Here is a 26,293-nt window from a genome sequence, read left to right on the forward strand (position 1 = left end):
CCACGTTAGCATGATCACATCCTTCCTGTAGTGCAGTGACCAGAACTGTACCCTAGCTGCAGTCCGACTGGAGCTGCCTGCATTTTAGCAGGCGTTAGCTCCCTGTGTCTACATTCTATGCCTTGGTTCATAAAGGAAAGTTTTTCACATGTCTTAACCACCTTTTCTACCTGTCTGGCTACCTTCAGGGATTTGCGGACCAGGTCCCTCTGTTCCTCTATACTTTTTCAAAATCCTACCATTCACTGTTATTCCCTTTCCTTGTATGCGCTCCCCAAATGCATTACCTCACACTCTCTGGGTTGAATTCCATTTGCCATTTTCTGCCCACTTGACCAGCTCATTGATATATTCAGATGATTCTGACATACATAGGCATCTAGGCTGTGATACTGAAGTGTGATATTAAAATTTTCCATGATATTTGTTTTAAAGTACACAAATCATGCCCAGCATATCTTTCTCAACAGCTGCATTAAACATTTATCTCAGCTGTCTGAGTGTTATATGTGTTTGCCTAAATAACAAACAAAATCATTGCATGAAGTGTGTTGAGATGCTTTGACATATGTGTACAATATAAATAAATATATTCTCAGTGTAAGTAAATAGAATTCTCCTCAGTGATCACAACAGTGGAAGGTGCTTAGCAGAGGTAAAGTCCTCCCCATGGGAAAGGAGGGAAAGTCATCATTTGTTTGGTACTAAGCATTCTAGCCTTTGACATTGTTGAAATCAGGGCTGCGGTTGATCTGTCACCTGTGGATGAAAGTAGAGGGATTGTCTGTCAAATTGAAAGGAAAGATTGAGGTACCTGTATGGCAGAGTGGGATAACATGCGATCCTCTCATATCTGCAACTTGCGTTGCAATCTGCCTGAGAATGGAATTTGTTTTTTATTTGCTGGTTGTAAGAATCCAATGTGAACTATGTTTTGGCAGTATCAATCCAGTTACCAATATACACACAGCAAAATTTGTTTCCTATTTGGACAGATTAATATAATTGGTAATCTCACATTGTCGGATGGTTAGTGTGGGAAATCAGAATGTCCCAGTCATAGTCAGTGTTTGCCTTGCAGAGGTCCACTTGAAAAGCTTTTGTTTGCGGCCCCCATAATTTATAGATAATGGTATTAAATATTATCTACTTAATCTGGTATTAAATGCAAAGCAGCACCTAAGAAGAGTTCTCTTCAAATACTGACTGATCCACTGTATAAATTCCAGCATTTGTTAGGTTAGCTGCAAAGTTGAGCACTAACTAGCCTCTGTATTTTAATCTTTCAATTTTAGAGAGAGTTCTTAAATTAATAGGGCCTGAGAGCTGCCCATCTGCATGGGAATAATGGAAGGAGAGAATAATTCCTCAGAAGCTTAATCCTAACTAACTCTCCTCATATTTGCAGAAAATTAATCTTATTCTGCACTTGCGATTTTAAATTATGATTGAGTGATGAAGTAAAGCATGGTGGAGCAGTACAATGATAACTCAGCCCCTGCATGACTGCAGCACAGAGCCAGGATGTGAGCTGCATGTTCTGCTTGCAGAGCATTATATTTACATTTTATGGATGAATTTAAGGCAGTTGTTAGTTGCAGGTGAGTCCATTAGTAGGGGCGGAGAATTGTGGGGTGGTGAGACCCATTCTGTGGCATATACTCAGTGCTCCCGCTGATCCGATCCTTTCAGGGTCCCGTGCAGTTGCCTGATCCTAATGCTGGCCCTTATTTCCCTTCTGGCACTCTTCTGAGACTTAAGCTGCAGTACACCTTGATGTGTACAGACATACTATGCCTAAAGAGATGGAGCACACATTAAGCAGCTCTGGAATTTAGAATTGGGGAGCAATGGAAATAACCAAGAATGAAAAAAAATCTGAGGGACATAACTACTTATTCTACTTCTACCTGAACCCCCATGTTATTGGGACTTGATAGAAGGGACTTTACAATATACTTGGCTAGGTTACTGAATGCCTGAAATGTGAAAGTTTACTATTTCCCAGTACTAATTTTCCTTGTGTAAAAGGTATAATAAATAATGAATCTCACTTTGTTAATTATTTTCTTTTTAATTTGCTCTACAGTTTTGCTGTATTATTTAGAGACATTGAAGGTTATTTTGACCATAGGGTGAAAACAGCCACTAAATGGGTGCAGTGCTAATAAGACGCACCGGTTTGAAAGGCTGGATCCTCTTTCGAGTTATCAACAGTCACAGATTGCAACTCTGTCGAGTACAATCACAGTTCTTGGTTTTCCGGGAGTGGGACATGAACCCACAACCCTCTGATTCAAAGGCGAGGGTGCTATGAACTGAGCCACAGCTGACACCTCTCTTTGAAAGGCTGGATACTCTTTCGAGTTATCAACAGTCACAGATTGCAACTCTTTCGACTACAATCACAGTTCTTGGTTTCCGGGAGTGGGACATGAACCCACAACCCTCTGATTCAAAGGCGAGGGTGCTATGAACTGAGCCACAGCTGACACCTCTCTTTGAAAGGCTGGATGTAGCACACAATTTGGTCCTAATTGCCATAATTTGAACTTGCTTGCAGGTGCTAAACCAGAAACCTGCAGGGTTAGCATTCAGGTGCTGATTGAGCACAATTTTTGTGGAGCAGTGTATGCGGGCTCCTTTTATGCAATTCCATTGAAGGTGTGGAGTGCTCTGGCTGGCACAGAGTGGCACCTTTCTGGATGGTTAGGGAATCAAATGAAAGGTTGAGCAGGTTCCCGTACATGATGCTGGTGGAATTGGTCCAAAGGAGATGAGATGTTTTGTACCCGCAGGGGTGAAGGAGGCTATCTTGACCTCATGTTTCTCTCTCCTATGGCAGCTGGTGCTGCTTTGCCTGACCATATGTCCTTTCCCCATTTCTTGTTTGAACCAAGGAGGACCTCTGTCAAGATGCCCATGACCAAGCACTCGCTGGGTGACTCTGGTAAGATGGAGTAGCATAGCACTTGCTTTTATTAGATGAAGTCCTCAGAATTTCTGGAATAAATGTGGCTTAAGTGTTGATGTCATAACAAAGTATCGCAGAAAGTCTCCTGGTGTGTTTCAGAGAGCCTCTTCACAGATCCAGCAGGAAGTGAACATGAAAAATTGAGCACCCCTTTAAGTAGTGCTTGAAACCTACATCAATGTTGTAATTCCTCTCGGTTTGTCCCTGTTGGGAGAGCGTGTGAGTACAAGTGCTAGCCACAAAAATGCTGTGCGGCCTCTTTAATGAGCACCAAAAATTGCCCAAATTCTGATCCTGGCATTGAATGTAATTTTAATTTAGTGATCCGCATGAATGAATTTTTGAAGCCAATAGATGAAAATTTGTAGTGTTAGAATATGCACACTGGTAGTAGAACTATCAGTGACCTCTATCCATTTCTTCAAGGAGATTTAATATGGGAAAGCATCTGTTGATAAATGAATAGTTTTGCAGTATTTCAACTGAAGGACGTTCAGCTGCAAATAGGTATAAGTTTATTTTTGGAGATCGAGAACCTGATGTTAACTTGGAGCTGTGAAGGAGCAGGGGAGGGAGGATTTCTGGAGTGGAAAGGTAGGTCCTGCAAGACGTCTTTTAAATGTTTTTGGTATGTTTCCTGTGCAACAGCCAGCCTAACTGACGAGCTGCTGGCAGCTGGGAAAGCAGCCCACAAGCTGGACAAGTTGAAGATTGCAGGAATGGATAGGTGGTAGGAACAGTATGAGATCACTGGGAGGGGGTGGCGGGGGTGGTGGTGAGTATGAGGTTATGGGGATGTATGGGTGGGTTGAAGTGAGTGGGAGATTGCAGGGGACAGTGGTAGGGAAAATGCAGGAATTGGCGATTGTAGAGGGGTGGAGGGAACATAAGAACTAGGAGCAGGAGTAGGCAATTTAGCCCCTTGAGCCTGCCCCGCCATTCATTATGATCATGGCTGATCTCATTTCGGCCTCAACTCCAATTTCCTGCCCTCTCCCCATAACCTTTCAACCCATTACTAATTAAAAATCTGTCAATCTCCTCCTTAAATTTATTCAGCATCCCAGCATCCACTGCACTCTGAGGTAGTGAATTCCACAGATTCACGACTCTTTGAGAAAAGTAATTCCTCCTCATCTCTGATTTAAATCTACCACCCCTTAGCCTAAAACTATGGCCTCTCGTTCTAGAATGCCCCAGAAGGGGAAACATCTGCTCCACTACTTTGTCTATCCCCTTTAGCATCTTATATACCTCAATTAGATCTGCTCTCATCCTTCTAAACTCTAGCGAATATAGGCCTAAACTGCTCAATTTCCCCGCATAAGACAAGCCCTGCATCTCTGGAATCAATCTAGTGAACCTCCTCTGAACCGCCTCCAGTGCAACTACATCCTTCCTCAAGTAAGGGGACCAAAACTGTGCACAGTACTCCAGGTGCGGCCTCACCAATGCCTTGTACAGTTGCAACAACACTTCCCTATTTTCATACTCTATTCCTTTAGCAATAAATGCCAAAATTCCATTTGCCTTCCTTATTACCTGCGGTACTTGCATACTAGCTTTCAGCGATTCATGCACGAGGACACCCAGATCCCTCTGCACTGAAGCATTCTGAAGTTTCTCTCCATTTAAATAATAAGTCGCCTTTTTATTCTTCTGACTAAATGGATAACCCCACACTTATCCACATTAAACTCCATCTGCCAAATTTTGGCCCATTCACCTAACCTGTCCATATCCATTTGTAAATTTCTTATTTCTTCATTGCAACTTACTTTCCCACCTATTTTGGTGTCATCTGCAAATTTAGCTATAGTACCTTCTATCCCTGAATCCAAGTCATTAATATAGATTGTAAATAGTTGGGGCCCAAGGACCGAACCCTGTGGCACCCCTCTGGTTATGGCTTGCCGTCCAGAAAAAGACCCATTTACTCCAACTCTCTGCTTTCTGTTGGTTAACCAATCCTCTATCCAAGCTAATATATTACCCCTAACTCCGTGTGATCTTATCTTGTGTATTAATCTTTTGTGCAGCACCTTATCAAAGGCCTTCTGGAAGTCCAGATATACCACATCTACTGGATCCCCATTATCCACTTTGCTTGTCACATCTTCAAAGAACTCTAGCAAATTGGTCAAACACGATTTACTCTTCATAAAACCATGCTAACTCTGATGGATTGCATTTTGACTTTCCAAATGCCTCATTACTAATTCCTTAATAATGGATTCCAACAATTTCCCAATGACAGACGTTAAACTAACTGGTCTATAGTTTCCTACCTTCTGCCTTCCCACCTTTTTGAATAAGGGCGTTATATTAGCATTTTTCCAATCCACTGGAACCTTTCCAGAATCCAGGGAATTTTGGAATATTATAGCCAATGCATCCATTATCTCCACTGCCACTTTCTTTAAGATCCTGAAACAAGAGATTGGGGTGTGGTGCAGGGGGTCAGCTGATCGCAGGGCCTATAAAACTTGTTGGCCTGGAAGGAACACTTTTGGTCCTCCTTGCACTCTGTCAATGCTGTCTGTGGAGTTACCTCAAGCATCAGGCCCTTCTTGTCTCCTTTTACCTGCTGGGATTCCCGAGCGCTGAGAAATCCAGCTTCTGTGAGTTACATTGAAATCCTGTTAAGTTGGAGGCACGTAACTTCCTTAAAAATTTTACTGACCCACCCACCGCCTGAAAGCCGGTTGGTCACCCACCCCTTCCAAACCACCCCAGTTAAAATCTGAATTGGGTAGGATGGGGCTGGCTTTAAAGCTATTTTTGTGTTTACCTTCCATCCTCCCCAAAGCCAAACATCCTTGGGGGGGTAAAAACTACCTCCTCTCCACTTCCTCCCATCAGCCCTCCCCACCCCAAATTCTATTCCATGCAGCTTTCGAGACCAAATAGATTCTGTAATCATAATTTTGTATCATTCTATAATTCTTTGCATGCCGCATATGAGTGAATGGGCACAAATAAATGTTGCAAAATACAACTTTTCCAGTTACTGATAACTAACCATCTTTTCCCTCTGATCAAAAATACTGTAATTATTTACTACGTTGTCTGCTCTATTTTAGTTTGAGCTTATAAACAACAGAGAATACAGCATGTCAATTGCAGAAGATAGATGCAATATTTCAATGATTTAAAATAGAACAAAAAAACCATTTCATAAATAATTGGCAAATTTTACTAATGATTTTTAGGTTCTTCTAAAGATATTCTAAATTTTGTTTAAGATCGTAAGAGCATTAGAAATAGGAGCAGGAAAGGGCCATTTGGCTTCTCAAGCCTTCTCAGCCATTCTGGTTGTGGCCTTAATTCCGCTTTCCTGCCAGCCCCCCATAATCCTTGACTCCCTAGAAGCAGGAAGCCTTGTGTGCAAAATTTCATACAGTTTAATAAAACCTTGATTTTCATGAATCATGAATTCTTAATATTTGCCTGTACAACATATGACTTTTTATTCCATTACATAGGTAACTTCAGTCTTCTGTGCAAGAGAATTAAGGAATTAAGACAAAGTGGTGAAATCTACCATGACTGAGGTGTGCCAATCACCAGATACCCATTAAGTTTTCCCAAAGGACCATCAATTTGTACAGTAAGTGCTGCATGAATATTTAAATATTTTATTAATTTTGTTAGAACGTTTAATTTGCCTGCAAAAATACCAACTTAATCTGACAAATATTCTAAATATTTTTGACAGAAATAAATTAAGCTACAATGTACACAACTGTGACTTTAATGGGGAAAAAAATGGGCATGATGTAAAATGGTCTGCAGATTCAGGATTGCCTGCTTCGTGCTTTTGCTGAAGGCCATGTCAACTTCTTGTGTTTCTCTGCTGGTGCTTGAAATTGACAAGGATATTCCAACTTACAAGTTTCCAGGTCAAAAAAACTTCTAAGTTTTAAAAAAATAGACTTTATGGCCTTAAAGAAACAAACCTTCATTATGCCAGCAGAATAAAACATCACATGGTATGTGACACTTCTCTCCTGATAAACAGCACATCAGCCAACTTATCATCATTCTTATGGAAGATATGATAATTTCTTAAAATGTAAAATAAACCGGTAGCCCCAGAATTGTCTTAATGAAGCATGCTACTGAGAGTATTGATGCAGATCACAATTTTCAAAAATTTTATTTTGCACCAGCTTGGTTAGGTAACACAAATGACCTTATACTAATTTACTAGACTTGGTCATTGCTGGCAAGGCCAACATTTATTGTCCATCCCTAATTGCCTTTGACAAGGCGGTAAGAGCCACCTTCTTGAACCATTGTAGTCCGTATGGTGTAGGTATTCCTACATTGCTGTTAGGTAGTGTTCCAGGACTTTGACCTAACAACGATGAAAAAACAGTGATATATTTCCAAATTAAGATTGTGCGGCTTGGCAGGGAACTTGGAGGTAGTGCTGTTCCTATGTACCTGCTTCCCTTGCCCTCGTAGGTGGCAAACGTTGCATGTTTGGGAAGACTTGTAGGAGAAGCCTTAGCGAGTTGCAGCAGTACATCATACATATACAGTGCGCTGGTGGTGGAGGGAGGGAATATTTAAGCTAGTGGATGGGGTATCACTCAAGCTTGCTGCTTTGTCCTTGATGGTGTTGAGCCCCTAGAGTTGCACTCATCCAAGCTAGTGAGAGTATTCCATCACATTCCTGACTTGTGCCTTATAGATGGAAGATTGGCTTTGTGGAATCAGGAGGCAAGTCACTCACTGTAAAATACCCAACCTCTGACCTGCTGTTGTATTTACAGTATTTATCTGGCTGGCCCAGTTACGTTTCTGGAGTGGTGACCTCCGGGATGTTGGTGGGGGAAATTACAATGGTAATGCTATTGAATGTTGGGAGTGTGCAGGTGGTGATTATACCTCCTTTTGTTGGAAATGGTCATTGCCCAGCCTTTGTGTGAATGTAGTCTAGGTCTTGGGTGCATGAGCGCATGGATTGCTTCAGTATCTGAGGAGTTGCTAATGGAGCTAAAAGCTGTGCAATCATCAGCGAACATCTCCACCTTATGATGGAGGGAAGATAATTGCTGAAGATGGTTGGAGCTCGAACTCTGCCCTGAGGAACCCCTGCAGCAATGTCTGGGGCTAAGATGATTGGCTGCCAACAGCCGCAGCCATGACCAGGATTTTAGTTGGTGTGCGGGGGCGGTCCCGACATGCCGGTGTGTAAAATGATGCGTGATGACGTTGGGCGTGCATGCCGATGTCATCACGCTGTCCTGCGATGTTTCGTTCGGCAGGTGTGCGCTGGAGGCAGCTGCGTGCCTGCAGATAATTGATAGGCCTATTAAGGCCATTAACGAAGTAATTAATTTCATGTTTACACTGTCCGTCCAACCTTACGGTTGGCGGGCAGGTGAAAAGGCCAAGCGGCCTTTAAGTTTTTTAGGAAACCTCATCCATGAGCGGGATGAGATTTCCCAAAGCACGTACGAATTAAATAATAAGTTTTTCTGAAAAATAAAAACATGTCCCATCTCATGTGACATAGTCACATGAGGGGACATGTTTCATTAAATTTTTATTACATTCATTTTTTTTTCAAAAGCACTTCAATCTCCCTGAGGCAGCTCTGTGCCTTAGTGAGATTGAAGCACTTTCGTGCGTATGTACGAAAGAGCGCTGGACCCGACTCTCCCTCCTCCCCCTGCCAGCACTGGTAGCACTCAGTGCTACTGCTCGTATATGACATTGGGTGGGCCTTTATTGGCTCGCCTGCGTAAAATGGTGGTGCGGAGCCGATCGCGGGCAGTGATCGGCTCCGTGACCGCCCCAGCCCACTCCTGTCGAGTCTGCCTGGCGTGGGAAAAATTCAGTCCCATCTTTCTTTTGTCCTAGGTATGATTCCAGCCAGTGGAAAGTTTTTCCTCTGATTCCCATTGGCTTCAATTTTACAAAGACTTCTTGATGCCGTACCTGGTGAAGGGCAGTCACTCTTACCCCACCTCTGAAATTCAACCCTTTTGTCCATGTTTGGATCTAGGCTGACATAGATTGGGACCTGAATATAGAAGAGTAAGTGACATTTAGGAAGGACAGGAAGCTAGGAAAAGGTGGAGGGGTGGCTCTGTTAAATAATGATGGTATTAGCACAATAGTGAGAAATGACCTAAATCCAGGAAACCAGGCTGTAGAAGCGGTTTGGGTAGAGATGAGAAATGACAAAGGCAAGAAGTCATTTGTGGGAATGGTGTACAGGCCCCCTAACAGTAACCATATGGTAGGATGGGATATAAAGAAAGAAATAATGGGAGCTTGTCAGAAAGCTACGGTGATAATCATGGGGTATTTTAATCTGCATATAGACTGGAAAAATCAGATGGGCAAAGGTAGACTAGATGAGAAATTCATAGACTGCTTTCGGGATAGCTTCTTAGAACAGCATGTTCTGGTACCAACCAGAGAGCAGGCTATACTAGTCCTGGTATTGTGCAATGAGATAGGATTAATTAATGACCTCATAGTGAAGGCACCCCAAGGTGGCAACGAGCATAATATGTTTGAATTTTACATTCAGATTGAGGGAGAGCAGAGTTGGTCCAAGATGAGTATTTTAAACTTAAATAAGGGCAATTGTGAGGGCATGAAAGCAGAGCTAGCTAAAGTGAACTGGAAAATTAGGTTAAGGGATAGGTCAATAGTGATGCAGTGGCAGACATTTAAGGGGATATTTCAGTATACATACATTCCAACGAGAAAGAAAAATTCCAAGGGAGCTCCCACCATCCATGGTTAACTAAAAAAGTTAAAGGTAGTATCATACTTAAGTAAAAAGCATATAATTGTGCAAAGATGGGTGGCAGGTCAGAAGATTGGACAGAATATAAAACACATCAAAGAATGACCAAAAGATTGATTAAGGAAGGAAAAATTAGAGTATGAGAGAAAGCTAGCTAGAAATATAAAGGCAGATACTAAGAGTTTCTATAGATATTTGAAAAAAGGAAAGAGTTAACAAAGTGACTGTTGGTCCTAATAGAATGAGAGTCTGGGGAATTAATAATGGAAAATAAGGAAATGGCTAATGAATTGAACTGATATTTTGCATTGGTCTTCACTATAGAGGGTACAAGTAACGCCCCAGAACTAGCTGTAAATCAGGAAGTGGAAGGGCGGGAGGAACTCTGGAAAATTACAATCACCAGGGAAGTGGTACTGAGAAAATTGTTGGAGCTGTGGGCTGACAGTCCCCGGGTCTTGATGGACTTCATCCTAGAATCTTAAAAGGAGTGGCTAGTGAGATAGTTGATGTGCTGTTTTTAATGTTCCAAAATCCTCTAGATTCAGGGAAGATTCCATTAGATTGGAAAATAGTGAATGTAACTCCTTTATTCAAAAAAGGGAGGGAGACAGAAAGCAGGAAACCATAGGCCAGTTAGGTTAACATCTGTCACAGGGAAAATGTTAGAAGCTACTATTAAAGACGTTATAGCAGAGCACTTGGAAAAATTCAAGGTAATCAGGCAGAGTCAACATGGGTTGGCAAAAGGGAAATCATGTTTAACCAATTTATTGGAGTTCTTTGAAGGAGTCATGTGCTGTGGATAAAGGGGAACCAATGGATGTACTGTATTTCGGTTTACAGAAGGCATTTGATAAGGTGCTACATCAAAGGTTATTGTGAAAAATAAAAGCTCATGGTGTAGGGGGTAACATATTGGCATGGATAGAAGATTGGCTAGCTAACAGGAAACAGAGGTTGGCATAAATGGGTCTTTTTCTGGTTGGGAGGATGTGGTGTGCCAAAGGGATCAGTGCTGGGGCCGCAACTTTTTACAATTTATATAAATGACCTGGATGAAGGGACCGAAGGTATGCTTGCTAGATTTACTGATGACACAAAAATAGGTAGGATAGTAAGATGTGAAGACGACACAAGGAGATATAGATAGTTAAGTGAGGCAAAGACCTGGCAAATGGAATGTAATGTATGAAAGTGGGAAATTATCCATCTTGGCAGGAAAAATAAAAAAGAGGCCTATTATCTAAATGGTGAGAGATTGCAGAGCTCTGAGGTGCGGGGGGATCTAGGGGTCCTAGTGCATGAATTGCAAAAGGCTAATATGCAGGTACAGCAAGTAGTTAGTAAAGCCAATAGAATGTTATCATTTATTGTGAGGGGAATTGAATACAAAAATAGGGAGGTTATGCTTCAGTAATACAGGGCATTGGTGAGACCACATTTGGAGTACTGAGTACAGTATTAGTCCCCTTATTTAAGGAAGGATGTAAATGCGTTGGAAGCAGTTCAGAGAAGGTTTACTAAACTAATAGCTGGATTGGGCAGATTGTATTATGAGGAAATGTTGGACAGGCTAGGCTTGTATCCGTTGGAGTTTAGAAGGGAAAGAGGTGACTTGATTGAAACATATAACCTGAGGGATCTTGACAGGGTTGATGTGGGGAGTATATTTCCTCTTGTGGGAGAACCTAGTTCTAGGGCCAATGTTTAAAAATAAGGGGTGTCCCTTTTAGAACAGATGAGGGGAAATTTTTTCTGAGGGTCATGAGCTTTTGGAACTCTCTTCCTCAAAAGGCGGTGGAAGCAGAGTTTTTGAAGATTTTTAAGACAAAATTGGATAAATTCTTGATAAGCAAGGGGGTGAAGGGGGGAATGTGGGGTTGAGGTTACTATCAGATCAGCCATGATCTTATTGAATGGCGGAGCAGGTTCGAAGGGCTGAGTGGCCTACTCCTGCTCCTAATTCGTATGTTTGTAAGGCTGTAAATGAAGTCTGGATTCAAATGGTGCTAGCAAAACCCAAACTGAGCATCGGGGAGCATTTTATTGTTGAATAAGTACTTTGTGGCACTGTTGATGATACCTTCTATTACTTTGCTGATGATTGAGAGTAGGCTTATGAGGTGGGTAATTGATCAGATTGGATTTGCCCAGTGTTTTTGTGGACAAAGGTTCAAAGTTTTTTGCTTTGGGCAGATGCCAGTACTGTACTGGAACAGCTTGGATAGAGATGCAGCTAGTGCTGGAGGACAATTCTGAAGCATAAGAACTTGTATGTTGTCAAGGCTCATAATCTTTTCCGTCTCCAGTACACTCAGTCATTTCTTGATAGCACAAGGAGTGAATCAAATTGGTTGAGGACTGGAATACGTAATGTTAGGGACCTCAGGAAGAGGCTAAGATGGATCATTCACTGGGCACCTTTAGCTGAAGATGACTGCATATGCTCCAGCCTTGTCTTTTGTGCTCACGTGCTAGGCTCTACCAACATTGAAGATGGAGAATTTCAAAGAGCCACTTGCTCCTGGAGTTTGTTTAACAATTAGTGAGATTCCTAACTGATGGTCCCTAAGACATTCTGGCTTTCATGGACAGAACCTTTATTGGTCTCTCTCTTTCCTACTTGATGCCTTCCCACCCTCAAGAATGTTTTTAAATGCAAGAACTTTTTGAATCCTAATTAAATGGATGTAGTATCCTTTAATGTTGTGGCTTCATTTTTTTTCTGGTTACTATCTTATTTCATTTAACACTGTAAGTCAGAAGTTTAATAAGATCATAGGTTATGTGCGAAGTAATTGACAACTAGTATTACCAGCTACTGACTTATCAGCATTGCGGTAGAGTCTGACAATATGATAATGGGGTTTGAGGACTTAGCTGTACTTTGAGGGCATTGGGGATGATTCTGGGGTCTGAGAGTACTGGGGATATAATCTAGGCGTTTGAGCATAGGGGTTTTAAAACTTTGAGGGGAGAGTTTGGCACAATTGATAGATTTCCAGGGTGAAGGATTTCAGTATTAAATTGTGGACATTAACTTTGTGTTAGAAAGTTAACCAAATTCCAATTGCTTCTTGTAAGATTCAAATTAATATAAAATAATTAAAATATATTGACTGATTTTTTTTTTTCACCTTTCCTTCTGCAGACTTCACAATGTTGTTCGAAATATGATTCCATAGGTGCTAATTACGCAGTTGCATAAGATTCTTGACAGTGCCTGTCAAGCATTCCAGGAGACATTACAGGTGATCTCAATCTTTCTTTGAATGGCATCGACATAAGTGCTCCCTACATGAATCACTAGGGCTTAGCAGGCAGGGTCAAGAGCTATGAAATTTTCTTTAAATTCCCCTACTTCTGCATGAGCCAGGACAAAAAAAAAGTACTATCCCTGCGTTCACCCTGGCTGACTTGTGTTTGCTCAGTATAGGCTGGGAAATGAAGATGGGACCTTCTTTTGTTTATGTAGTTCAGTAACTCACAGAATAAAGCTCACTGTGTATTGAACAACTAACTAAATGTTATATGACATTTCAAAACTTGCTTGAATAAGGTTGAAATTGTTCAACTGTATTTTTCATTGGACCATTTTTGGCAACTACTTTAAATAGCCTGGTTTCTAAATCTCTGTTCCTTTTGTATTTTGTTGTTATCAGGTACTCAACTACTGGAGTTGGAAATGGTATCCAAATCCTGTGCTTCCTTTTGTTCCCGTTCATCGGTGTATACACTGGTGTTGAGTGCACTGTTCATCATACTTGGCTGCAGTCGGATTCTTCTAATGAAGTTTTCTGCTAATGAAGGTGTCAGTGATTGTTCTGTTACTTTGCTAAACACTTAATCACCAAAAAAGGGTATTCTGAAATTTAACCTTGGGAGTTTTATTTGTAGCCTTATAAGAGCATGCTCATTTGAATGTCATGAGCCCTAATATTTACAGGGAGGAAGCAGGAACACAGGTTTGCAGGGACGTAGACCTGGAACTACTGGATAGGTAGAGGCCCTGTATAAAAATTTATCATTTACTTTGGTCTAATTCCTGCCTGGAAGCCAGCCGGGTGGGGAGGGTGATTAGCTGCCGAGTGGGAAAGCCAGTGGTAGAAGCATGCAACTGAGGATCACAGAGACAGACCCTGACAACCTGAAAAGATCAGGACATGGGGTTGGGGGAGGGGTATAGAAGTCAGGAGGGAGGACATGATTGGGGCTTAAGGAGTGGGGGTGTATTGGAGTGTGGCAACGAGTAAGGAGGGAAAAATTAGGGCAGCGTGGGAAGGAGGTTGGCGCATGGAGGGAAGCAAAGATGGCAGTGCAAATGCATGGAATCTTCCAGCAATTGAGAGGAAGGTAGAAATCTTCTGCTTCCAAAAATATTACTTCCTCCTGCCATTTATGTTTGCAGTTCTGAGGTTTACCCAGTGATTCACTCTTTGACACCTCATTACAATTGTGATCCTTAATTCCTTAGACCAGTGACAAATACGTGGGATGCTTGTCCTATTAGTTTCCTTCAGCTGCACCCTAGTGTTGCTCTGCTTTACAAAAAAAACTTAAATGCATTTACTGTCATCCAGTATTTAAATATAAAATTGTCTTAAACAAAATGGCAAACTACAGTAGCTTCACACACAATTGCGATCATAATTCTAGCTTATAAATATGACTTTTGGTCTTGACCTCTAGCTATAGCAATTGGTTACATTGAAGAAAGAATTTAAATTCTTATGTCTGAAAATATCTTCCCTTGCAGACAACAAAGAAAAACAATTGCCGCATAAATCTATTTAACTGATAGAAACAGCCGATCACACACATGATAAGCATTCTAACACTTGGACAAAAATATATTTTTGGGATATTATTAAAGTGCGTACTTACTCTAATGATTGTAAAGACTTCTTCACTTGTTGATCTTCAACCCAAATCTTCATTGAAGAAATCTTGTTTCTTGTTAGTGAGCCTATTTGAAAGAGACTTAATGCAGCAGGTGGCTGGTGTAATATTTTGAATCAATGGTTAAATGATGTAGACTCTGTCAATGAAACTGCTTTCAGATATTAGCTGCTTTAAGGTCTCATATGACACCCCTTTAATGGCAGCAATCTATTTGTTATCAGCTGTTTTTGCCAAAGCGATGTAGCATCATTCGACATGATTAAATTTCTACGTTTTACAATTAATTATGGTGTTCACCTAAATCAGACCAAATATAATCTCCTTTTCTTAAATCATCAGTTTGATTTGTCTCTTAATGCTTGAGTTTGTGAAACTTAGCTAAGAATCCTTGAGGCATTAATACTGACACACATTTACTGGAACCTATGATGGAAAGTTCCAGATGGTGAAATATGCAAAAGGGAAGAGTCAGGCAATGAAGCTGAATTAAACTACTATGACAGATGGTAAAATTTCCTGATTGATTTGTACAGCAAGATATGTTCAGACTGAAGCATGTTCAGAAATAAAATTCCTCAGCAGTTAAATTAGCTTGTTACTTGATTAAGGTTTTAGAAATAACTGATTGAAGACAAAACTTTCACTGCAATTACAAACAGCCTCATTTATTTGTGACGTAAAATGCCTGGGCACATTAAACACAACTACATAAAAAACAGCAGTTACATTTTCTTCAAGTCAGTCCCATTACAGCTATTAGAAAAGAGCTTTCCAGATATAAATGCTTCCCGTATTGTGTTACATCATGCTTCTGCTCTAAAAAGAAAATTTGCATGAGCGATGCTACAACTTATCAGACAAAATAGCCCCAATATTTACTGAATCATATGTTCGAAGAGGGATATAGGATTTATAAAAGGGGAATGCAGAAGTACAGGTTTTCCATACCACCTACAGGCTTTAACAGCATGGTGCTTTGCAGTGGGGTGGAGGTAGAGCATGGTTGGGGGCTTGGTGAGATGATGGTCATGGAGGTTAGAGCATTTTCTGGGTTAAATGGTCGTCTAGGGGGGAGGGGGGTGGCGGGCAGGGTTAGAGCATGGTTCTGGACAAGCTGATGGCTATTGGGCTGAATGTGATCAGGGGCAAGATGGTGATTGAAGGCGATATGTGTAGAGCATGGGTTGTGGGGCGGTGGAACATATTTGGGGAGAAATGGTTGTCCTGAGAGCATGGGGTGGCGGGGGGTGGTGATGATGGTTGCGTGACAAGGTAGTGGCGGGGGGTTAGAAATGGTCAGAAGGTTGTGTCACAACTCACTTGGGGTAGTGCGCTGCAATATCAAGCCCCACTGCTCCCTGAGTCATGACAAAGGTGAATAAAGTTTGATCAACCCAACTAATTGTTTAATTTAGGTTAACAGAATACAAGCACCAGGTTTGTAAACTTAATAAGTAAATAACTGTTTATTGAACAATTTGTCTTTAACCAGTGACAAAAGAAAGAAATATGAACTGCTAATTTTTAACTCTATAACCTAAACTCTACACCTTCTTAAATCCCTATATACTCATACAAGACACACACAAACATGGATTTTAAGGGTGGGATAAAACAGTTCAATAGCGCCAGTTCTGGAGTACAGGATTCAATGGGTTGATTTTGATTGATGTCTTTCAAATTCCTTTCAGTTCTTTGTTGATGACACGAGGTGGTCTTCCCAGCACTTTCAGTCTTTAGTTCACTAGTTGAGCACTTGCCGTTCAATGTGTCTAACAGTGATTTCCCCTTTTCCTCTTGATAGAGGTTTTCGGAGAGAGAGTAGGTTATAGAGTTTTGAGGAGAAAAAGCCAGTTAGCTATTATTGTAGAATTACTGGAACCTAAGACACATAGGAGCAAGAGGTTTTAGGTCTTTTCCCTTTTCAGGCTAGCAGCTATTCTGCTACACTGCTCTCCCACAAACCCTGGTCACCTGGTCAGGAGCCAATGAAAACTTTGTTGTTAGGCAGTTCCCCATTAGACCGGACTCCTCAGCACCATCCTGTCTTTCATGGCACAGCAACATTGTATATATCCCTCACATGTCTTTCAAACTGCAGCCATTGTAATTTTAGTCCACAGTTCAACAGAAATAAAAAAAGATATGTTCTTTACAATAGTCCAACAGAACTAAAAAGATATGCTCTTTACAGTTGAGGTTGTCATGGGAGTTAGAGCATGGTTGGGTAGGGGGTATAAGATGTTGATCACAGGAAACATAGACATAGAAACTAGGTGCAGGAGTAGGCCATTCAACCCTTCGAGCCTGCACTGCCATTCATTATGATCATGGCTGATCATCCAACTCAATAGCCTGCTCCCGCTTTCTCCCCATAGCCTTTGATCCCTTTCGCCCCAAGAGCTATATCTAACTCCTTCTTGAAAATATACAATGTTTTGGTCTCAACTACTTTCTGTGGTAACGAATTCCACAGGCTCACCACTCTCTGGGTGAAGAAATTTCTCCTCATCTCAGTCCTAAATGGCCTACCCCATTTCCTCAGACTGTGACCCCTGGTTCTGGACTCCCCCACCATCAGGAACATCCTTCCTGCATCTACCCTTTCTACTCCTGTTAGAATTTTATAGGTTTCTATGAGATCCCCCCTCATTCTTCTGAACTTCAAACGAATATAATCTTAATCGACTCAATCTCTCCTCATATGTCAGTCCTGCTATCCCAGGAATCAGTCAGGTAAACCTTTGCTGCACTCCCTCTATAGCAAGTACATCCTTCCTCCGATAAGGAGACTAAAACTGCACAGACTATTCCAGGTGTGGTCTCACCGAAGCCCTGTACAATTGCAGCAAGACATCCCTGTTCCTGTACTTGAATCCTCTGGCTATGAAGGCCAACATACCATTTGCCTTCTTTATCACCTGCTGCACCTGCATGCTTACCTTCAGCGACTGGTGTACAAGGACACCCAGGAGATGTCTCATTGCGCATTCCCCTCTCTCAATTTATAGCCATTCAGATAATAATCTGCCTTCCTGTTTTTGCTACCAAAATGGATAACCTCACATTTATCCACATTATACTGCATCTGCCATGCATTTTCACACTCACTCAGCTTGTCCAAATCACACTGAAGCATCTCTGCATCCTCCTCACAGCTCACCCTCCCACCCAGCTTTGTGTCATCTGCAAATTTGGAGATATTACATTTAATTCCCTCATCTAAATCATTAATATATATTGTGAATAACTGGGGTCCCAGCACCGATCCCTGCGGTACCCCACTAGTCATTGCCTGCCATTCGGAAAAAGACCCGTTTATTCCTACCCTTTGTTCCTGTCTGCCAACCAGTTTTCTATCCATCTCAATACACTACCCCCAATCCCATGCGTTTTAATTTTACACGCCAATCTCTTATGTGGGACTTTGTCGAAAGCCTTCTGAAAGTCCAAATAAACCACATCCACTGGCTCCCCCTCATCAACTCTACTAGTTACATCCTCGAAAAATTCCAGTAGATTTGTCAAGCATGATTTCCCTTTCATAAATCCATGCTGACTCTGTCTGATTCTGCCACTGTTTTCCATGTGCTCAGCTATTAAATCTTTTCTAATGGACTCTAGAATTTTCCCCACTACCGACGTCAAGCTGACTGGTCTATAATTCCCTGTTTTCTCTCTGCCTCCCTTTTTAAATAGTTGGGTTACATTAGCTACCCTCCAATCTGTAGGAACTGTTCCAGAGTCTATAGAATCTCGGAAGATGACCACCAATGCATCCACTATTTCTAGGACCACTTCCTTAAGTACTCTGGAATGTAGATTATCAGGCCCTGGGGATTTATCGGCCTTCAATCCCATCAATTTCCCCAACACCATTCCCCTACTAATACTGATTTCTTTCAGTTCCTCCCTCTCACTAAACCCTGTGTTCCCCAACATTTCTGGTATGTTATTTGTGTCCTCCTTTGTGAAGTCAGAGAACCAAAGTATGTATTTAGTTGGTCAGCCATTTCTTTGTTCCCCATTATAAATTCCCCTGTTTCTGACTGTAAGGGACCTACATTTGTCTTCACCAATCTTCTTCTCTTCACATACCTATAGAAACTTTTACAGTCAGTTTTTATGTTCCCTGCAAGCTTACTCTCGTACTCTATTTTCCCCTTTTTAATCAATCCCTTGGTCCTCCTTTGCTGAATTCTAAACTGCTCCCAATCCTCAGGTCTGTTTTTTCTGGCCAATTTGTATGCCTCTTCCTTGCATCTAACACTATCTCTAATTTCCCTTGTAAGCCATTGTTTGGCCACCCTTCCTGTTTTACTATTGCACCAGACAGGAATAAACAATTGTTGCAGTTCACCCATGCACTCTTTGAATGTTTGCCATTGCCTATCCACCGTCATCCCTTTAAGCAATGTTTCCCAATCCATCATAGCCAACTCGCGCCTCATACCATCGTAGTTTCCTTTATTAAGATTCAGGACCCAAGTCTCAGAATCAACTACTTCGCTCTCCATCTTGATGAAGAATTCTATCATATTATGGTCGCTCATCCCCAAGTGGCCTCGCACAGCCAGATTGCCAATTATTCCTTTCTCATTACACAATATCCAGTCTAGGATGGCCTGTTCTCTCGTTGGTTCCTCAATGTATTGGTCCAGAAAAACATCCCGTATACACTCCAGGAATTCGTCCTCTATGGTATTGTTACTAATTTGATTTGCCCAATCTATATGCATATTAAAGTCACCCATAATTACAAATGTTCCTTTATTACATGCATCTCTAATTTCCTGTTTAATGCCATTCCCAACATCACCACTACAGTTTGGGAGTCTATATACAACCCCCACTAACGTTTTCTGTCCCTTAGTGTATCTCAGCTCTACCCATACAGATTCCACATCGTCGGAGCTAATATCTTTCCTCACTATTGCATTAATTTCCTCTTTAACCAGCAATGCAACTCCACCGCCTTTTCCTTTTTGCCTGTCGTTCCTAATTACTGAATACCCCTGGATGTTCAGTTCCCATCCCTGGTCACCCTGCAGCCATGTCTCCGTAGTCCCGACTATATTATACCAGTTTACATCTATTTGCGCGGTTAATTCACCCACTTTATTGCGAATGCTCCTCGCGTTCAGGCACAAAGCCTTAAGGCTTGTCTTTTTAACATTACTTGTCCTGTTCCCACTATTTTTCACTGAGTCCCTGTTTGATTCTTACCCTTGATTTCTCTGACTATCACTTTTCTTATTCCGCTTTCTGTCCTTTGTTCTTGTCTTTGATTCCCCTTCCTCTGACTCTTTGCATAGGTTCCCATCCCCCTGCCATTTTAGTTTAAACCCTCCCCAACCACTTTAGCAAATCTTCCCCCTAGGACATCAGTCCTGGTCCTGCCCAGGTGTAACCCGTCCAGTTTGTACTGGCCCCACCTCCCCCAGAACTGGTCCCAATGCCTCAGGAATCTGAAACCCTCCCCTTCACACCATCTCTTCAGCCATGTATTCATCTGATATATCCTGCTATTTCTACTCTGACCGGCACGTGGCACTGGTAGTAACCCTGAGATCACTACGTTTGAGGTCCTACTTTTCAACTTACTTTCTGACTCCCTATATTCTGCTTTTAGGACCTCATCCCCTTTTTTACCTACGTCGTTTGTACCAATGTGTATCACGACCACTGGCTGTTCATCTTCCCCCTTCAGAATGTCCTCCAGCCGCTCTGAGACATCCTTGACCCTAGCACCAGGGAGGCAACATACCATCCTGGAGTCTCATTTGCGGCCACAGAAACGCCTTTCTATTCCCCTTACTATTGAATCCCCTATGACTATTGCATTTCCACACTTTTTACTCCTCCCCTGTGCAGCAGAGCTAACCGTGGTGCAACGGATTTGGCTGTTGCTGCTTTCTCCTGAGAGGCCATTTCCCCCCCCCCCCAACAGTATTCAAAGCGGTGTATCTGTTTTGCAGGGAATAGCCACAGGAAATTCCTGCACTGCCTGCCTAGTCCTCTTGCTTTGCCTGGTGGTCACCCATTCCCTTCCTGCCTGTGGACTCTTAGCCTGTGGTGTGACCGCCTCTCTATATGTGCTATCCACGATACTCTCCACCTCTTGGATGCTCCACAGTGTCCCCAGCCACCGCTCCAGCTCCAAAACCCTGGCTTCCAGGAGCTGCAGCTGGAGACACTTCCCACACATATGCTGACCCGTGCACTAGAAATGTGCCCGGCTTCCCACATAAAGAAGGAGAAGCACACCACGGCTTTGAGCTCCCCTGCCAAGACTTACCCATTTAAATTAAATTAAACCTTTTGGAAGATACTTAACATCAATTACTCTCTGGCCCTTCTTCCTTGCTCCTTGTTGTTACAGAATATAGCCCCTACAAGCGATGAACCACAAAATAAGACCTTAAAAACTATAAGCAATAAAAGTAGTAAATGCTTACCCAGCCATACTCACAGTGCTCAAAAGATCACCTTGTTCCCTCCTCACCAAACTCCCTCAGTCACCCCTGCTCTCCCAGCTTCTTTTCAACTCCCGACTCCCCTCGCACTCCTTTTCAATTCCCGATTCCTCTAGGTGCTACTGACTTTTTTTTTTGTAAAAATATACTTTATTCATAAAATATCTTCAATCACATTCCAAACCATTTCAATAACAACATTACAAGGGTACAATCCAGGTTAAACTTTTACTAGGTGCTACTGACTGCCTGTCCCAGAGTCCTCCTCTCGCACTCTCCTCTAGGTGCTGTTGACTGCCTGTCCCAGAGTCGTCCTCTCGCTCTCTCCTCTAGGTGCTGCTGACTGCTTGTTCCAGAGTCCTGCTCTCGCTCTCTCCTCTACCCAACTACCATAGTTGGGGTAGGGGGCCATGAGATGTTGGTGATGGGTGGGTAGAACATAGTTGGAGTGGGGCGGTGAGATGGCGATTGTGGGAAGGTATGACATAGTTGGGGGCAAAATTGTGGTTGCAGCAGGGTGGACCGTAGTTGCAGGGAATGAGATTATTTGGGAGCTGGTGATGAGTGGGTGGGGGAAGGATTGGAGTGTCAGAGATCATGGGGGTGAGAGGTTGAACAAATCATTGAGGGTATGTACAAGGTAGCTTGTTGGTCCTAAAGGAAATGCTTCTGTTCCTTTTGGCCCACAAGCAGTACTGTAAAAGCACTTAACTTATGGTCCAGTCCTCCTTTCTTCCTTGTAGCTGCTGGGTTCTGAGGCCAAGGAAGTCTGGCCAATATTAGTTACAAATAGAAATCTTGTTAAAATTAAGGCACGCAGCCTCTTTAAACACCTTTAATGACTGACCACCTTTTAACTTTCCGCATGACTCAATGCACCCATTTTGGTGGCTAAAGTTAGGTGTTAATGGTAGCTCGAAGCAATATTTGCAGAGACCTGGAAGTCTGTGGCATGTCCAATTTAGCAGATGGTGCATTGCATGGTCAAAACAGAAATGCAAATAGAGCTAGATATTTGCACTCCTTTACAACAAAAAAAAAACCTCTGAAACATGGTATAGCTTAATGAACACACTAGTGATTTCCCAATGTGTCCATGCTGATACTGACTTAAAATGAAATCCCGACTGTAAAGAGGAACATTTCAGCAGAGACTGGCCGAATCCATAGTCCTGAGTTTGAAATTACCATGGAAACATGCAAGTACCTGTCCCAGCTGTTTAACTTTAACGGCTATAGTGTATTGTTTAAGGGTCTACTGTTGAACAGAACAGTTTCTTGTTAAATTCTAGTAGTTTAATCCATGTTTTCTTATACAATGATAACTAACTAAAAGCTATTTTTTTTACTTCACAGAGAATAAATATAACTATCTACCAGCCACAGTGAATGTATGTGCAGAGACTGTAAAACTAGTGTTTTGTGGTATTCTAGCAATAAGGGTTCGGATCCAAGGTGAGTTTAAAATATTAATCTTTTATTGTAGGATTTCTGTGTCATTTTCAAACTGTTGGTTATATATAGCATTTGGTGAGCATCAAAAATTTAATTAATATTTTTCAGTGCCCCAATATGTATTAACTAGACTCCATTTTCATGTTTATAATAATGATTTGGCTTGCTTTCTGCTGAAAGAGAAGGCCTTTGGGCATTATATTTTCATAATCTTAAGGTCTGACGTTCCAATATGAAACCTACTGGAGAAGATTCACTGGGCGTTTGTCACAATTTAATTTATGCTTGTAAATAAAGCTCTATACAGTCCAAGAATGGAGGTTTTCACTGTATTACTCATCCAGATTATCTAAAATATTCAACCCTATCCTTATATTAAAATGAAACACTTTGAGTTAGTTCATCTTTTTGTCCTTTGTCCAGAGCTGATGCAGTTCCAGGACAGTCTTTACCTGGACTGCCTGGAAGACATGCAAGCAAGGTTGGCTAAAGGAAATTCTGATAATTTGAGAGCATTGATAAATCAAGAATTCAGAAATGGAAGTCAACTTGGACTTCAATTTAATTTCCAGTGAAGAAGCTTCATCATGATCAATTGATAGAAAAAAAAGTAGGTAGCTTGTGACAAGGTGCAAGTCATTTGCATATTCTGATTACTTCAAACTACATAAATAGTATAATTCAAGGCATTACAGACCTAACAGTTAAACTAATGCCATATATTTGTGAGACTGAACATTGCATATTTTGACCTATATTGGTACATCAAATATAATAAGCATGTAAAAAGAAAGCAGAATCTTGTAACACCCATTGCATTATTCCTCAGCTAGAAGTTACATTTGACTGCTGCAAGTTACTTTCTATCTTTGGAAAGTCCAAACACCAGTAAAACTTGTCCTGTTCCAATAATATTTTCTTATCAACAATTGTTCCCCTGGGCTTCCTTTACAGTTTTACTGACCACTTCAATCAGACCATTGGCCAGTAGTTACAAATTTCTTTGCTCCATATTATTATTTCCTTGTATGAATCTGCTCTTGTGGTTAAAATGGGACAGTTATTTTGTTGAAAAAAAGTTCACTTGATAAGTAGCTTTTGTAAGATTTGAAAACAGCTATGGTAAGCACATACAAAAATCCATTAAAAGTGTTTTCCTGGTGCAATTATTGCTGTTTACTCCAACCTGGCACAAAGTCCTATGTGATTATTTCATTTGTGCTGAAGATTAAAGTCTCACTTATGATAGCCTGCAGAAGTTTGCATTTTGACAAATAGTTTTAAAATTTGGCTTGAAACATGACTATAAAGATGATCAAGTTTGCAGATTTTAGAGCCATTTCTACGTGTAATATATCACCTTGAATTCGACCAACCAGGACATTTTTGCACCCAAAAACTGATATGGCTAATTGATTCCTATGTTACGATCCCTATCGAGACAGATAACTTTTAAAGAAAGATATGATCTACGCAAGGGATCACACAAGATTTCATGTTTTAAGGCTTTTATTGTAGCAAGCACACTAAAGTCAGCATGGACTAAACATGACTTTGTAGGCAACTAAGACACTAAACTAAGGTATTCCCTAGTAACAACACAACTGAAAACCCCATGCCACATTTATATATTACACTGCACTCTCTGCAGCGATATAGTCTAAGTCCAAAGCTCCTCCTGGCTTTAACAGAATCTATTCTCCCTAGTTCACTGGAATCTTCCAGTGTCCTTTAAAACAAAGTCCCTTTCACTCAAACCTCTGAGCACAATCAAATGGACTTCTCATTGCAAGGTACCCTCTGATACTGTAGCTTTTTAAGTCTTTGCAATCCTTGTTTCCTCAAATATGGGTTCCATCGTCACTAGCCCTCCACTTGGTGGTTAACTCAAAATTAGTCCTTTTCTTCTGCCTGGCATAGCACCTGTTGTGGGTAATCTTCCCCAAATCTTTTGGTTTGATTGCCTCCGAGAGTCTGTGTCTGCACGCAGCCAGGCCAACTGCTTCTTCCTTTGTTTCCAGGTGGTAATGCTTGCATCCTACTTTCAATAGATCTTGACCTTGGCCCTGTCCCTATGGCAACCAGGTTTCATGGACTTGGCTGTTGGCAGACTCAGCCTGAGGTCACATGGGTTTTCCTCTGGGCAGATCCGTAGAATGTCATATCCCCCATTACTCCATTTTACCTTCGAACCATCGAAAAGTTACAGCACAGAAAGAGGCTATTTAGCCCATCATGTCTGTGCCAGCTGAAAAATAAAAAATAAAAAACTAGCCGCCCTTTCTAATCCCACCTTCCAGCATCTGCTGCAGCAAGCTTTAACGTTTATTCAGACTGATAATATTGTTTCAAAGACCAAACAAAATGATCTGAAACCTTTTTTCAATCCGATAAGTTTATTTCATGTTTGAATATAATGGGTGTTAAGGATCATATTGTGCAAGTCTTTCTTCAGCACATATACTTTTTAATTCTTGTGTATCTCCCTCAATTTAAATGAATTTCTGTTGTTGATTGTTGATTTATTTTATAGCATGAGTGTAAAAGTGGAACTGTGACCATAAAAGAATTTGGTCCTGTTGTATAACATTATTTCACAAAGAAGCTAAAGCACTGTTTAGCAATTAAATATTAATTGTTAAGGATAAAGGATTTTCTGGAGAAAATATTACCCCTTATTCCTGAACAATGAACATTTTGAAAAATAGCAGCTGTAAAATTGTAACCCCTCATATTTCAGAAACAATGATGCATGGTAAAATTGTTAATAGGAAGTCTATAAACACGGTTGACTTTTTAAATTTTCCCCTTCAAGTCAACCAAATTTGCCTCAGGTGAAATTGTGAACTGTAAATGTTCTGCATTATTGGGCCATTGTAAAAAGGTTTTGGCTTTTAGGAAAATTTAAACTAGCAACATCCTGTCCTGTTCTTTGTATTGCAGTATTAGCTCTCTCAATTTCTCCAAAATATATACCTTCCTCCATGGAAAGGAATGCTTGAAGACTGTGTCTCAGTTTTCCACCAGTGCTGATTTTTAACTGGTCCATTGAAGGTTTGAGACTTGAGTTAAGGTGACTAGCATTTCACTTTAATTTTCATATTCCCTTCCTCTGGGGAAGCACTTTGTTACCCCAGTGATCTCAGATGCATACAAACTCTCCAGGTGACAAACAGGTGCATCTTCAGTGTAATTCTGCAACTCCATGAATACATTAGATCTTAGATCTTCTGGTGTGGCTATAAGTGATTATTTTTATATAATTTGTGAAAAAAACACTGATACGTTCTTTCTCCTCAGAGGGACAGACATGTAGGGATTTGGAATATTCTTCCTGGTGGAGCTTTTTTCGATTTATGAGATGGTCTGTTCCAGCATTTCTCTACTTTGTGGATAATTTAATTGCCTTCTATGTGCTCGTCTACCTCCAACCAGTAAGTTTTTTTTTTAAAAAAGCCTTCTTCACAGAGATGCAACCTCTTGCATTATTACTGAAAAGCAAGTAAGTTATGCAGTCCAGAACGATGTAGAAGAGTTCTCCACCCAGTGTTTGGCCTACATTTACACCTCAACCAACATCACTACAACAGATTGTGCGGTTAATTATCACATTGCTGTTTAGTGAGACCTTGCTATGTGAAAATTCCTGCTTTGTTTGCCTACATTACAACAGTGACTGTATGTCATAGGTGCATGGTGTCAAATTTT

At 41.2% G+C, this 26,293-nt stretch overlaps 1 protein-coding gene across 6 annotated transcripts in view; it reads left to right on the forward strand.

The window, feature by feature from the left end:
• The window catches only part of slc35a5 (solute carrier family 35 member A5), a 40,932-nt gene that overhangs the window by 1,756 nt on the left and 12,883 nt on the right, over positions 1 to 26,293 (forward strand). For 2 of the 6 annotated variants that reach the window (XM_078559703.1, XM_078559701.1), the window contains exons 2-6: positions 6,460 to 6,584; positions 12,904 to 13,003; positions 13,415 to 13,561; positions 22,487 to 22,585; positions 25,886 to 26,019. In XM_078559703.1, coding sequence (XP_078415829.1) covers positions 13,438 to 13,561; positions 22,487 to 22,585; positions 25,886 to 26,019 — 357 coding nt within the window. In that variant the 5' untranslated portion in view covers positions 6,460 to 6,584; positions 12,904 to 13,003; positions 13,415 to 13,437. Of the gene's footprint in view, positions 1 to 3,174; positions 3,194 to 6,459; positions 6,585 to 6,692; positions 6,967 to 12,903; positions 13,004 to 13,414; positions 13,562 to 22,486; positions 22,586 to 25,885; positions 26,020 to 26,293 lie in introns of those variants that run through there. The other 4 variants (XM_078559704.1, XM_078559705.1, XM_078559707.1 and 1 more) reach the window with 4 other exon arrangements.

This window comes from Cetorhinus maximus, chromosome 16 (genome assembly GCF_964194155.1).
Source record: "Cetorhinus maximus chromosome 16, sCetMax3.hap1.1, whole genome shotgun sequence".
Taxonomy (NCBI): domain Eukaryota; kingdom Metazoa; phylum Chordata; class Chondrichthyes; order Lamniformes; family Cetorhinidae; genus Cetorhinus; species Cetorhinus maximus.